At 38.7% G+C, this 16,028-nt stretch overlaps 1 protein-coding gene across 2 annotated transcripts in view; it reads left to right on the forward strand.

Annotated features, from left to right (window-relative positions):
* The window catches only part of smurf1 (SMAD specific E3 ubiquitin protein ligase 1), a 124,436-nt gene that overhangs the window by 65,711 nt on the left and 42,697 nt on the right, over positions 1–16,028 (forward strand). For both annotated transcript variants that reach the window (XM_068002884.1, XM_068002885.1), the window contains exons 3-7: positions 3,033–3,141; positions 5,518–5,651; positions 8,413–8,478; positions 11,624–11,708; positions 13,906–14,144. In XM_068002884.1, the coding sequence (XP_067858985.1) occupies positions 3,033–3,141; positions 5,518–5,651; positions 8,413–8,478; positions 11,624–11,708; positions 13,906–14,144 (633 nt within the window). The remainder of the gene's footprint in view (positions 1–3,032; positions 3,142–5,517; positions 5,652–8,412; positions 8,479–11,623; positions 11,709–13,905; positions 14,145–16,028) is intronic.

Raw genomic sequence — 16,028 nt, forward strand, 5'->3', positions numbered from 1 at the left:
AGACCCAGCACAAAGAGGTACAGTGCCACAGCTGTGTCAAGGGGTCTCCAATGAGGAGCAGCAGGCTGCCACAGCATACTCCTCCCACTGAAATAGCACTTAGAAAGAGAAGAAGATTAGGTAGGAGTTGCCATACCACGGCAAGCACTGGCGAAGCATGTAAATAGAAGTAGAGAAATTCACCAGTTGCCAATGTAGTGTACAGATTTATTGCCAGAAGGGCAATGTTGTAGGTGGTGCACCAAAGGCACAGATGGTAGAGGTAGTGATGATTAGGCGGAGCATGTTGTTTGTGGGGCCACTATATCCTGAGGACCATATGGCTTTTTATGCACTTTTACAGATTTTAACGGCATACCAGTCTTTCTGGCTGCACATCAGCTTTCCTCATTTCTACATTTTCATTTTCCTCCTCCTCCTCAAGGCCTTGCTGAAGGGATTCCAGTCCCTGGGCAGCAAATTAATGCAGAATGCTGCAGACACTTTTAATTTTGGACACCTAGTCAGAACTGTAGAGGAGTATACCCTGTGCTGCTATTCCCCCCCTCCACCTCCCCCTACCTATCCTGAGTGCAGTATCTCTGCTCCAGTCTGCCAATTGTATCTTCTATCAGAATTCAAGTAAAGGCGTGAGCCTTATGTTCTGTTCTGCCTTTGTTTGAGATTCCTCAATGGTGTTGATAACCAAAGTTCAGGAGTAGGCACGTAGGAACAGGAGCAAGCCATTCAGCCCCACGAGCTTTGCTGTTCAATTAGATCATGGCGGATCTGTACCTCAACTCCAGGGTAGCCGTGGTCCCCCAGTGTGATCCATCTATTCTTCCTGCTCTTTTACATAAATGATTTAGACCGGGAATCGGAAGTACAATTTCAAAATTTGCGGATGACACCAAATTGGGGGGTATAGCTAATACTGAGGAGGACTGTGACAAATACAGGAAGACATTAATAAACTTGCAGAATGGGTGTGTAATTAGCAAATGAATTTCAATATAGAAAAGTCTGAGGTGGTAGATTTTGGTAGGAAGAATAAGGAGGCCACGTACTCCTTGGAAAATAAGAGTTTTAATGGCGTAAAGGAGCAGAGGGATCTTGGGGGTGCAGATACACAAAAGTAGCGACACAGGTTAATGAGACAATAAAAAATGCAAACAAAACACTGGGGTTCATTTCTAGAGGGATAGCATTGAAAAGCAGTGAAGTTATGTTAAACTTGTATGGAACCTTAGTTAGACCACTCTTGGAGTACTGTGAACAGTTCTGGTTTCCATGTTATAAAAAGAATATGGAGACATTGGAGAAGGTGCAAAAAACATTCACAAGGATGATAGTAGAACTGAGAGGATATACTTATCATGAAAGACTAAACAGGTTGGGGTTCTTTTCTCTAGAAAAATGAAGACTGAACAGTGACCTCATAGAGGTCTTTAAGATTATGAAAAGGTTTGATAGGGTAAATGTAGAAAAGATGTTTCCACTTATTAATAACTATATAAGATAGTCACTAATAAATCCAAAGGGAATTCAGGAGAAACTTCATTACCCAGAGAGGTTATAATGTGGAATTCGCTACCACGAGGAGTCATTGGGGTGACTTGCGTAAATGCATTTAAGGGGAAGCTAGATAAACACATGATGGAGAAAGGGATAGAAGGATATGTTAATAGGATTAGATGAAGTAGGGAGGGCGGAGGATTGTATGGAGCATAAACACCAACATGGACCTGTTGGGCCGAAACAGTGCTGGCACAGTGGACTGTCACAAAATGGAGAATCATGGCTGCTACCATGATATTGTGCATTATTCTGTTCCTGCAGTCAGCATCACTTGCACATTGATGGAATGAAAGTCTTTCCTATTTATACATACGATGAGGTGGTTGTTAGTGGCCGGATATCTACATGTTTGCCAACAGTGAGGCCCTGCACTTTTGGAAGCCTGCCACCTGGTGAAAGTGCTGAGCCTCTTCTACTGTTGCCTCCTTTCCATAGGGAATGCAAAAAATAAGTGTCCCCTGACAAAACTGCTGTGACTTGCTTGAAGCATCACTGGATTGAAGACTGACTAATGTGATAAATGCCATCAATGATGGCCTGGAACGATCCAGTTATGTAAAAATTCAAAGTTTTGGTACCCATCACAACAAAAAGCATAGCTGTTCCAGTGGTAGAATTTGTCTGGAAGTATGCCTCGTGTAAATGGTATCACTTAGTGACAGCCACTTCAGTGAAGCGTAGACGATAAAGGCAAGTTTTGTCAGATGCTCCTAACTCGTTACATCTGGGTTTGAAGACTTGGGACTTAAGCTCAAGTTGGTGCCAGATGTAGTTGCACCTGCCTTTGTTCCCTCTGCCTGAACAATTCTGAAGACCAGAGCAGGGAAACCAAGAAGTGCCGGTTTTAAGCTGGTAAGTAACGCTAATGGACTGAGGAAATCAAAAAAAAGTAGAATTTGTCATGGGACTAATTTACATAGTGTTGACTATAATCGGGAGCATTAATGAGGCCCAGACATGCTTGGGCATGGTCACCAAAATCAGTGGGGGGCGGGGGGGGGCGGGGGCGGGGGCGGGATTTTGAACTGGTGTGAATTCGATGCCTCGTGAATCCAGCACTTGTGTCTATTTGCCCAATTCATTGAGGAGCGCTTGCAGAATGTGTGGCTGTGCTCTGTAACCGCCATCACGGAATAATCCTGGAATGCAGAAGCCTAGTTTGCTTAAGTGTATTTTAAAATGAATAAGGGATTTTTTTTTAATGTACATGGAAAAATTTGCAATGAAGTTTGTGCACCTATGTCATGACCAACATTTGGATTTGTTATTTTATATTGGGGGCTAATAGTCTTGAAATTAAAATTATGTATGATTTTAGATTTTGTGTTATTTTCTCAGGAATGCAGTTTTCAATTATTTGAAGTGTTATCTGATTGTTTTGAATTTGAAATGGGAAATTCAGATATTTTTTCACTTCAATTATGATATGGTAGTTTACCTGTTTTAAATAAGACTCATTTTTTTGCCCTGCATAGGATTACCTGATCCTTTTGCCAAAATTATTGTAGATGGCTCAGGACAGTGTCACTCGACAGACACGGTGAAAAACACGCTTGATCCAAAATGGAACCAACACTATGACTTGTGAGTGCAGTTGAATCTGTAGCTATTAATTTACTTTTGGAGTGTATTGCAATTTTGGGGCTAATTCATTATTTAGTGTGGTTTAACTATTTTAAAATCACAATCAAAAATGTTTAAAATAAGTACAGAAGTTTAAAAAAGATGCACCAAAGTGTTTGAATCATAAGGAATTGTCCTTCATCTATGTAAAATGATGAATTCCTAATTCATGTAGAACTTCCAAAAGTAAAATTTAGTGGTGACAATGTTATAGTTGCTTATGAAGAGTGGCTGTTCTTGGTAATAGGTGACTGATGCAGTATAACACGAAATAAAAACAGAAAATGTTGGAAACGCTCAGCATGTAAGGCAGCATCTGTGGAGAGAGAAACAGAATTAACGTTTCAGGTCTTTGACCTTTCACGCTGCCTTACCTACTGAGTATTTCCAACATTTTCTGTTTTTATTTCAGATTTCCAGTATCCGCAGTATTTTGTTTTAGTATGAAATGATCTGGGTTCACATTTTGTCTATTTTCATTCATTTTCATTCTATCATCATTTTTTTAATTGGGTATTTTCATAATATTGGATATGTTTGCTTTGTGTGAATAACATTACAGGTCCAGAATGATAAGATTAGACCTCTTCCATCCTCCTCCATCATATAATTATTAAGATTCATGAGTTTATGCTTCGTCACTTAACATTTATTTTGCTTTGTGCTATAAGAAAGTGTGTTTCCCCAACCAAAAATGTTTGAGGTATGCAGTGGAGGTGTCTACATGAAGTCACTAGAGATTAGCTTATTGACAGATTTTTTAAAATTCCATCATCCAGTCAACAAAATCTTTTTGTGTGATATAGATAGGAATATTTTCTGTACTGGTGGTAGAATTAAAAAATTTGACAATGTAAATTAGTTTTGGATCTAAACTAGAAAGAAGCAGATGCCTTAAACTGGATTCATGGTTTTGACAAGTGACTTCAAACATTTTGTGATTTAATCAGATATTTTAGTGTCAAGGCAATTAAGTGAGCTTTTTACATACTTCTGATTGTCAAACTTTTATGTGATAATTCAAGTTAATTCAAGATATTGTGATTAAAAAGACTGCTAAATGATAAAGCAACTCACATCAACAAATTTTTTCAGTTTCTGCCCTTCTTAAAGCATCGACTCCTTGCTGGGGTACAGTACCACAGGCACTGAGCACCCTTTGATATCTTACTTAAGTGGCTATTCCTCAAGCATGAACCAGACAATGAATATTTGTGATGGCATCATAGCTGAGTAGAGTAATCAGGAGCAGCAACCTGACTGATTTTCCTGTCCTTAATCCAGTGGAGCTGAAGCCAATTATAGTGCCCCTGCTGCCAACTTGGCAGAGATCAACAGACTGAGCACAGATTGGACATTGAGACCTTCCTCGTCTGTATGCCTCAGTTTCTCACTGGCTAAACTTGCAGAGCAAATTGGGAGGGGAAAACAGTTCAATTGTAACGGATAAATATGTGTGATTGGATTTCAAAACTAATTGGATGGCACAAACACCTTCATGAAATTACCCTAGTGACAGCTTTTTGCAAGGTCACCATAATTGATGCTTTGTACAGTATGTGATATGAAGTAGATGCTAGAAGTAGAGAGATAACTTGGGTAAACTCAGACCCTCTCTAGCCCAGGCACTCGGTACTTGTGTATACATGCTTTGCTATTGGGTCATATTGCCTGTTGACACATTTGTGCTTTAAGGTCTTATGTCATCAATGAAGATGATTAGCATGTTCAGTGTAGAGAAATTAGCTAATTAGAGAAATTAGCTAATAAATCAAAAATATTTTAGGGTAACAATGTGATCATGTCTGATCACATTGTTACCCTAAAATATTTTTGATTTATTACAGTGATCATTAAATTGCTATTCTAAAGAACGCACTGGCAAGGTGTAGATTCACATGTTGGATCTTTAGCCAGTGTTTACCTCGTACTTTTTAATCCTTGATATTAATCTTAATTATTTCAGTTACCATGGCTAAACATTGAACCATCTCTGAAGTTTTCTACCAGATGATGGGGACAACTTTATGGTGACTTGATTTTGTCAGTATCAATCCTGTGCACTAGCATGGCTGATGATGGTTTCAAGTTCTATTATGGTGCAGCTAGAAGTGAACATAAATTTCAAATAAAAGTGAAGTCACTTTCAGTGTTTGTAAATATGGCTTGTTCTGTGATTTAAGTAGATGATGTTTACACCCAACTAGACTGTTTTACATGTAATAAGTCTTTGTCAATTACAGAGAAGCACTGTTAGGGTTTTAGGGGGAGTTTCAGTATCTTAAAAGCTGTTTGTGGTGCTACTTGTTTTAATACTCATAACTTCTTCCTTTTCAGGTATATTGGAAAAGCAGACTCAATTACTATAAGCATATGGAATCACAAGAAAATACATAAGAAACAGGGAGCTGGCTTCCTGGGCTGTGTTCGGCTGCTATCAAATGCCATCAGTAGGCTAAAGGACACTGGCTGTATGTAGTCTGTTTCTTGATTTTTTTAAAGCAATAGAGCAAGGATTAACTAATGAACTGTTTGTAAGTTTCATTTCCAAAGCTTTCTGGCACTCAGAGTAGTCTGGTATTCATGGGATGAGCTCCCTCTGATTCTAGGTAATATGTTAGGTTGGAAAGTTTGTGATTCTGGAGTATTCCACTGGAGGAGAGGGTAGGAAAAGGCTTGACTGTCTTTCCTTACTAAATGTTTGTCAGCAAATTGGAAAATGGCATTGGACTGCTCATTTTATCCTGCTGGCAAAGTTTTGTGAAGGTGAGCCAAGTTGTGATGGAATTTCTTTGAAAGAGAAAGGTGGATCTGTTAAACAATAAAAGAAAGAAATAACTTGCGTTTATGTGGCATCTTTCACAACCTCAGAACATCCTGAAGCATGTCAGAGCCATGAAGTACTTTTTTTTTGAAGTCTGGTCATTGTAATGTGGGTAAATGTGGCAGCCAATTTGTGAACAGCAAGGTCCCACAAACAGCAATAAGATAAATGACCAGTTAATTTGTTTTTGCTGGTATTGGTTGGCGGATAAATATTGGCTAGGACACCTTACGCTTCTTCAAAAAGTGCCATGGCATCATTTATCATTTACGTCCACCTTAGCGGGCAGTCTCATCCTAAAGATGGCACCTCCAACTGTGCAGCACTCCCTCAATACTGCACTGAAGTGTCAGCCTAGATTATGTGCTCAAGATTCTGGAGTGGGACTTGAACCTATGATCTTCTGACTTCTAGACAAGTGTGCTAGCACTGAGCCAAGGGCTGACACCTTAATAGGCCTCTGTGCAAAGTAGCACAACTTGTTTTTTTTCTATTTGTTCTTAGGGTATTGGCAACACTGGCAAGGCTGCATTCATTGTTTATCCCTAGTTGCCTTGAGAAGGTGATGTTTGAACTTCTCTTTGAACCGCTACAGTCTTTGTGCTGTAGAGATAGGGAATTCCTGGATATTGACCCAACAATGATGATGGAATGATGACATATGTCCAAGTCAGGATGCTGTGTGACTTGAAGGGGAGTTTGGAGGCAGTGCTCTTATGACATTGCTGCTCTTGTTCTTCTCTGTGGTAGAGGTCGCAGTAGAGGAGTAAGGAACCTTGGCGAGTAGCTGCAGTACATACTGTGGATTGTACAAACTGCAACCACGGTGTGTTGGTAATGGAGGCTATTAAGTCCAGCGGCAGTGGCAACCATCAAGTAAACTGCTCTGTCCTGGTTTGTGTTGAGCTTCTTAAGTATTGTTGAGGCTGCAGGCGAATATTCCATCACACTCCTGCCTTAAACCTTGTAGATGGTGGAGAGGCTTTCAGGGGTCAGAAGATGAGCCACTTGTTGCAGAGTACTCAGCCTCTGCTTTGCTCTTGTAGCCATGTTGTTGGTCCAATTCAATTTCTGGTCAATGGTGAGTCCCAAGATGTTGATGGTGGTGGACTATAATGGTGGGACTGTTAAAAGTCGAGGGGAGATGGCTGGGTTTTCTGTTGTTCGAGATGTTCAATACCCAGCACTTGTGTGGCGCAAAATGTTGCCTGTCACTTGTCAGCCTGAAGGTTATCTGGGTCCTGCTGTAGGCTGGCAGGAGCTGCTTCATTATCTGAAGATTTGTGAATAAAGCTGTACACTGGAATCCTTGGTAAACAGCCTCACTCCTGACCTTGTGACAGAGGGAAGGTCACTGATGAAGTAACTGAAGATGGATGGGCTAAGGCGCTTCCCTGAGAAACTCATGTCCTGGGGGCTGTGATGACTGGACTCTGACAACTGCAGCCATCTTCCTTTGCATCAGGTATAACTCCATCCACTGAGATGTTTTCCCATATTCTCATTGACTTCAGTTTTGCTAGGACTCTAAGTGGCTGCCTTGATGTCAAGGGTAGCCACTCCCGTCTCTCTTCTGGCTGTTGAGTCCATGTCTAGGGGGGGAAAAACTCTTTATTCCTCATTTGTTCAACCTCCTGATACAAAAGAATAGTTTTAATTAGGAAATCACAAGATATTGACCCTTTTAAGACTTCTCACTCACTTGCCAACCAAGGACAATATCAATTTTCTTCCATACCAGCCCTTATTCTGGGTTCACTTGACCATTCTTTTTCTCTTATTGGTGACAACAGTGTTTCATGAACACTTCATGCTGAGAAAAGTTACCAGTTTCTTTTTTAACCTTTACATGCACCTCTTTGTTGACTGATGGTTGAGAGTCTGATTTTTGATCTTGTCAACATACCTGTATCTCCATGCAAAGCTTAAAGGGAAAGGTAAGTCTAGAGGAAGTACTTTATTTAAGTACTCCCCCATTTTACGATCGAAAATATTGGCTAATAGAGACTTAGTTTTTTGTTAATTATCATTTTCTATCTGCAGAGAGGGCCATCAAGTCAGGTCTTTCGTCGAGCTTACCTACTTCGTGATATTACCAATGGGAAGGCACCCCATGCATCTTGAAAAACCTTTATTGATTATCAATGGAGGAAAGGGGTGTGAATTCTGACAGGCTTAAGAGCCAATCCTTAGCCACTTGGCTACAGGAATCCACTCAACTGGCTGGGGCTGCAGAGTAGTATGCTTTCCCAGTATTTAGTATATCACTTGAATAGTATAAGAGACCTGTATAAAATACACACTTGTCTCATTGTACTGTATAAAAGTCTGATTGTACTTTTAGTGTGCTGCTATAATTTGCTGTGTTTACAGTTCAGGTAACATTATATCCTCTTCTTTTTTGCCAGACCAGCGGTTAGATCTATGCAAGCTCAATCCCACAGACAGTGATACAATACGAGGACAAATAGTAGGTAAGATCTTAATTAAATACAATGTTCAAGGTTCATTCAGCATGTTTACTGGTAAATAATTTGTAGAATAACTGCTTGAAAATGTGTGAGTATACTAGAATTGTTCTATTAACTGCATTAACTGATGTACTGCATTGCAGTATGAATTTTGCCTATTGTGTGCAAATTTGCTTTAGAGGACCAAAGGATAGGGACTTGGGAATAAGGCCTGATACCTAATAAAGAACTTGTTCTACATTCCACTTAATTTTCACTCAACCTGGGCAATGGACTCAATTGCTTACTGAAATCAGAGACTGGCAGAGAGAGAAACTCAAATGACAAGGTGTTAGGAGAGATAATGCGCAGGAAATCAAGAGACACAGTTACTTATGCCTGGCTTAAATTTCAGGCAGGCAATTTACAATTGAAATACCCATGGCACTCTATGTTCCAGCTTACCTATCTGAGCTGGATAGCCAGATGGAGTAACGTATAGTAATGTGTTTAGTTACCTTGTTACCCAGCAAAACCCAAACGTAACAAATCTAAACTATCTATCATCCTGCAGGTTTTTATGACTTGCAAACTTGAAGATTGTTGTCATCTAGGAAATGTTAGGAATGAAATTTATGTTTGAGCAGATTTTAAACCCCCTGAAAGAAATAGAACTGTTTATTCTTAAGAGTGACATTAACAATATAAATTATATTTTTAAACCAAAGTGTGTGCCATTCCTATTGACAGGTTTGCTTACTGAGGGTGCCACCATTGAATTTATGATGCAATTGTCATTTTATAATAAAAGTCTTCTCTCTATGCCAGCTTTTAGAGTTCCAAGTGAAAGTAGTTTGGACAGTATCAACCTGGAACTTATTGGCAGAAGCTGACAATAAATTGCCCATTTCTTGCCCTACTTGCCTGTTTCTTTTCAGGAAGAAAGTAGGAGGCTAAGACAGTCCTGTGTTACTATTTATATCTAATCCATGCTATACCCTTCCTGAGAGTATTTATGCTGACACTTCATATAAAAAGTAGGAAGTGTTTTCCAGTACCGACATTGCTCCTTTTTTTATTGGAGGTGGAATGTACTCATTGTATTTATTTCAGCACTCTCCATGTACTACAGGTTCATAGGGATGTAATCCCTTTGAGATGTTTTGCCAACAGCAATGTGACCTTATGTCACCTTCCCACCTGTATAAAGATACCTCCCCTGTGCTGTTACTTGATCTTTTTCTTTCAATGGGTCTTTTTGCTGTTGGTTTCCCACTCGTTGAATGTTATTGGTTTGCTGTTGGTGCTGTAAACTAATTCCTTTCCGCCCCCTCGCTTAGATTTATTTTTTATAACAAATTATCATTTTAGTTATGGATGTCACAGTGTGCAGTACCTTTTCATTTAAATAGTGAGGTGCATGAGTGCTCCGTGAAACTAATAGTTAAGCACTCTGCGTTTGATGCTCATCATCTCAAGCATAACGTGCATGGTTGTCTTTGTCTGCTGGGACAAAATGGTACGGGGAGGCTTGGGAAAAAAGTTGGTACCTGAGAGATCTGGGTTTTCAGCCTGTTCTAGAGAGCACTTGGGGTCAACATACTCTGCCCGGCGAAGAGGAGTCATTCCATCAAAGCAGTATTAGTCATTGCTACAAGAAGAGTTTGTTTGGTACTGGCTGTTAACAACTATGTCTATGTTAGTTCACCATATATTCATCATTGACAATTAGCTATACCCTTTTGAAAGTCCCACTATGCAGTGATACGGAGGTGGTGAATTGTATATCTAGTATCTCAGTTACCATTGGTATTCAACGGTTATCCAAGATTTTATTACTGATATTGAGAGTTTGGACATCTAGTCATTGAATGTAAAAAAAATTCCTGATGAATTCGTCTTACCGGGGCAACTTATTAATAAACCATCTATATGTAATCATATATCTGGATATAAAACTATTCCTACCTTTTAGAGATTTTCATACTGTCTTTAACCTCTTTCTTAGCATGTGAAAAGTTAAAATGCATGGCACACTTTACCTTCTAGGTCCAATTACAGCCTTCTATCTAACATTGATACCAGGATTAAAAGGGTTAAATTATGTAGACAGGTTGCACAGACTAGGCTTGTATTCCCACAAGTATAGAAAATGAAGGGGTGATCTAATTAAGGTGTTCAGAATGATTAAAAGATTTGATAGGGTAGATAAAAAGAAACTATTTCCTCTTGGTGGGGGAGTCCAGAACAAGGGGGCATAACCTTTAAAATTAGAGCTGGCCATTCAGGGGTGATGTCAGGAAGCACTTGTACACAAAAAGGGTAGTGAAAATGTGGAACACTCTTCTCCCCCGCCCCCCCCACCCCCAAATAAAAAGCTTTTGAGGCTAGGTCAATTGGAAATTTAAAAACTGAGATTGATAGATTTTAATTAGCTACGAGTATTATGGGATATGGAGCCAAGGCAGGTAAATTGAGTTGAGATACAGATTAGCCATGATCTAATTGAATGGCGGAGCAGGCTCAATGGGATGAATGGCCTACTCTTGTTCCTTTGTAACACAAGTAAACCATTCTAAGTTTTTAAATTGTTTTGATAAAATTGATGCTTCTGTGTGGCCTAATAAGTAAAGGCACTGCTTAGTGTAGTGTTAAACTACAGGTTCGATTCTTGTTCTACCAAATTAGTTGATTTCCACTTGGGCAGCAGTTGGGCTGCTACAATTGGCTTCAGCACCCTGGGTTTAGTGGGGAAATCAGCCAGGGTTCCCACACCTGACACTATTCAGTAACCTTTGCTGAAAAGTGCACCTGGAGTGAGAATAGGATTGGGCTCAGCGATGTTGCCCTTACAATCCTTACAGTCTAAGGTCAAAGATTGCTGCTTTGATGAGGTACCTAAGAACATCCATTGTCTTTGGAAATCTTTCTTCCCCCTCCACCACCCTTCCTCAATACACACAAGAATTGGTGCCTTCTGGAGAGGGGACAAATTTGGAAAACTAAAGCATTTCGAATTGGCAAAGAAACACTGACAACAATATTATCAATTTTGGTACTGAATTTATTTTGCTGTTTCCAGGATATTTGGAGACTTTCTGTTGCAGAATCTACATAAAATTTATAAAGCTAAATATTGTGAAGAAATATAATATTTGTTCTCTTCCAGTAAGTTTACAAACTCGAGATCGAATAGGAACTGGTGGTCCTGTTGTCGATTGCAGAGGACTATTGGACAATGATCTACCTGAGGGGTGAGTAATGACTCTTTTCTTTAGATTGTCTCTTGGAGGGGATTTCACCATGAACACAATTTTATGAAAATCACCATTTTTTGAATTCTGACAATAGTTAGTTCATATATATTCCACAACCCCCATCACACTTTCAGCCTGCGGTGGGATGAAAAAATACTGGTCCCAACACAGGTTATCCATGTTAAAATCCTTTGTATGTGGTTCTCCTTAAACTCCTTTCACTTAGGGAATTAAGGTTTTTTTTTCATGTTTTAGCAATCAATACCGTGGTTATTTGAATGTCCAAAAATAACGTCCACACCTTCCTTCCTCAAAATAAATTAATTTAAGTTAAAATGGTTATTATACCCATAACAAACTGAAATATTACCTTTCAGATGGTCCTTTCAACAAAAATGGCCTGACTGAAAAATGCTTGAAAATTGTTTGACGTAAGCTAAATTCAGATTCTGCAAAATATACCATGTGTAATGGTAACCCAGAGGAGGGTAATGGGAAGTCTTTTACTTGGTGTTTTTAAATATCTTATAGTGAATATAAAGTAGACCATTAACAGCGCTTCCAGATCATGATCAGAATTTTTTACCTTTTTTGATTACTCAGTGGGCAGAGCACAGATCTCAGGAAATGATGAGTCTGTACAAGGCACTGGTACGGCCGCACCTGGAATACTGTGAACAATTCTGATTTCTGTACTACAGTAGGATATCCTGGCCTTGGAGACAGTGGAGAAAAGGGCAACCAAATTGACACCCACCTTAGGACAACTTATTAGGAAAGGTTGACCAGCAAAGGATTGTTTTTTCTGGAGATCCCAGATTCAATCTCTGATCTTTGCTGAGTTAGCTGATCTTGGTCGGGATGGTAGTGTGAGCTCTTTAATACACTCAGTGCTTCTGAGCTAGAAAAGGAAAAATTGCCCAGGGTTCATGAACCAGTGTTACCTGCTGGAATTACTTGAATATGCACATTTGGAGAGAATAACACTGGGCTTGGCTGTACAACCTCCATGGAGCAGTAACATTTTTATGCTCACTGTCAAAACTAAGAGCTGAATATCGCCAGTTGGGTGACCAGAACTTGTGGAAACATACCCCAGTAAGGAGTCAATACCTTCAGGAGGCAAGAAAATTGGTGCTAACGTTTAAATTTTTAAAATAAAAATAACCTAGAAATTATTCTAAATTGGTAACCCCCTTGTTAAAATACGGGATAAAGTAATTTCATATGACCATGTTAAAGTAATAATGTACAGCATAATTTCTAGAATGTAATGGTTATATTTTTTTAAAACCGGCAGGTCATGGCACCAATTACACCGTAATTTAAAGCTTTGTATCTCTTCCTTTCTGTACAAATAAATTATGAGAGAGATTCTAGCACTTAACTGAGTTGAAGGTGTGATTTGTCATATTTGCATTAACATGTTTGGCTATATTTCTAATGTTCTTCAGAATAGCTGGGAATGGTAATTATTTAGTGGAATAATAAATGCTCTTGAAATTGTTTGTGACTATCAAGCCTTTTCAGAATCTCAATACTGTTCTGTATAATCAACAGTACTCCAAGTAACTTCTGCACTTGTGTATGCATTAAGAAGCTGTGTGTTGTGTTGTGTGGAACGGTTATAAAGATTGTATTTATTTACAAAATTATTGGTTACTAGCGTTTCAGCTCACATTTCAACAGGTTTTAAAAATGTTACATTTACGGAAGTTACATAATTGCATCACTGAACATAATTTCTGCCAACTCACCTAGGGATTCATGCTTCTAAATATTAACAGTTCATAAATTCAGATTTCTAGCATTTTTGGTTTTTCTTTTTATCTCTAAGGTTTTGTAAACTGCATCTTTTATCATAATATGGATGGATGTAAAAATGCTAAAAGCATTTAGGATGAGGTGTTCGTATAAATTTCCCAGTTGCATTATTTGCCTTGCCTTATGGTATGTGCAGTCCAATGAAACTCAGAAGAAAACGTTGGTTCAGTGCATGTTTTCTGCTGCTTTATGTTTCTAATTCAACATTTTCAACAATGTTATAAGACATGTAATGACAGTTAATGGGTACTATGACTTTTATTAGGTCAGCATTTATGCTATAATCATAATTCTGTTAGTGGTAGCATAGTAGCTAAGGAATGCACTTTGAATACTGAATATAGAATGACGGTACATAATTTTATATCAGGCCACTTTTTGAGGATTCTGGACCTGGAAGGCCGCTAAGCTGTATTATGGAGGACACCGTACCATTTACAGACATGACAGGTGCTGCTGGTGGAGGGAACTGCCAATTGATAGAGTCTCCAAACCAGGAACAGAGACTGCAGTCACAACGAATCCGAAATTTTGGGGTTCGAGTTCAAATGCACACGCCACAGAGCCGGCCTCATGGCCATCAGTCGCCTGTACTGCCAGAGGGATATGGTAAAGCTTGGATTCAGTAGTGTTTTTTTAACTAGCACTCAGAAGGGAGTGATAAAAAAACAATTGGCCATCTTGTGATCATCAGTATATAATTGTTACTTCGAAATAAGTTTGCATATAACATAGCTTGGATATTTTTATTCATAAAGCAAAACGTACAGATTTCGCACTTAAAACTGATGGGTATGATTTCCAGATTTTTTTTTTAAACAGACTAATTTTTTTCAGTTTGTGGAGTATTGGCTTAAATAGCAAATACTTAGGTAATTTTGGCTAAAATCTCTGCTATGATTGATCTGTAAAGAGACCATAAATGAAGTAAAGCCATCACGTTACTGAGCTCCAACAAAGTGAGTAAGCACGGGAAGAGCCGTCCCCTGGCACTTCCCTGCAACCATATCAGATACAACACCTGTTGTTGAGAATTGTGGAAGAAGGAAAAAATATAACATCCAGGCTGAAGCTCCCTTAATTTGTACTCCGATTTGTTGACCGTAACCATGCGTTAGAAGCACATAATTGTGCAAGAAAAGAAAATATTAGGTTATATTAGAATTTTGTCACTCTCTATGCAGCAAAATAAAGCGTCCTTGCTTTTTTGGGTTTGTGTCCTTAATTTTCAAGTTTGTAAGTGAAGAAGGGAAAATCACACCAGACTGGTCTTGTGCACCTCCTAGTGACTATTTATGGAGAAGCATTGGCAGGAGACAGCTTCATCTCTTTTTTGGCTAAGAATGCGAGGTAATGTAAGACACTCGAAAAAAGTAAGAGGAGAATATAATTTAACTTGGGGGCTCCCTTTTCTCTTGCAACCCCCCCCCCCCTCCTTTTTCTGGCACAAACAAAACAACTAACTGGATTAGTGATTCCTCTTATGAGTTTTTTTCAATAATAGGAGTGAAGAATGCAGTCTGCAAGTTGTATTATGAACATTCAGTACTGGAACACTAACATTTAATTGTATTTTTCCCCACATTTTATAAGTGACTTTATCTCATCAAACTGGTCTTTCCAAACCGTTTAATAATGAAGGGAAAACACCTGCGTTGTTGATGTACTCAGACTTAACCTCGATAAATTAGTTAATTTTAAAACATGTAAATCTAACTTGCAGCAAAATTTGTAAACGCAAGCATAAAACGTGCAACTAGAATTTCACTATAAATTGTGCAGAGAAAATTTTCTCTTTTCTCCCACCCCATTTCCTCTAGATTAGTTTTTGAATGTTGGAAATCTTCCATTTGTGATAAGATTGCAAATGAATAAATAGCAAAATGCGTAGAGCTTATGCAAAGGATATATTATAAAATGACATTTAAGCACTAAAATAGAACAGTGGCAATCACTTGTTCAAGTGCTGATTTTTTTGAAAATTGGAGGCCAATTTTAGATTCCATATATGTGCATTTTTATATTTTGATTACTTTTGAAGTTTCAGCTTTTTACAATTCTTGGAGAGAAGGAAAAGGAATTTTGGGGTGGAATTTCCTGTGGGAATGTAATCGGGAAGTTGCACCCAAAATTATGCCCATTCGTGTGTCTATTTTTTGTCCATTTACACCCAAATTTCCTGCCAATCTCATGAACATATGCGGACAGTAAAAATGGGTATAGAAAAGCGGAAATCAATGTAAATAATCGGGGCCCAAGGAAAGTGCCAAACTCACACCATATATTTTTTTAAATATTAAAATTAAAGTTTCAAGCCATCTAACATCATTCATGCACATTAGGCAGAGCATGTTTAAGAAAATACAATCGTGGTTCGTGAGGATAAATAAAAATAAAAAAACACAATAAAACACCAGAAAAAGGACTCGTGCTGCGCCAAAAATTCTGGGTGTAATTTTGCACCCATTTGCATGTAGCCTGGGGCAGGCATTA

This window comes from Heptranchias perlo, chromosome 22 (assembly GCF_035084215.1).
Source record: "Heptranchias perlo isolate sHepPer1 chromosome 22, sHepPer1.hap1, whole genome shotgun sequence".
Taxonomy (NCBI): Eukaryota; Metazoa; Chordata; class Chondrichthyes; order Hexanchiformes; family Hexanchidae; genus Heptranchias; species Heptranchias perlo.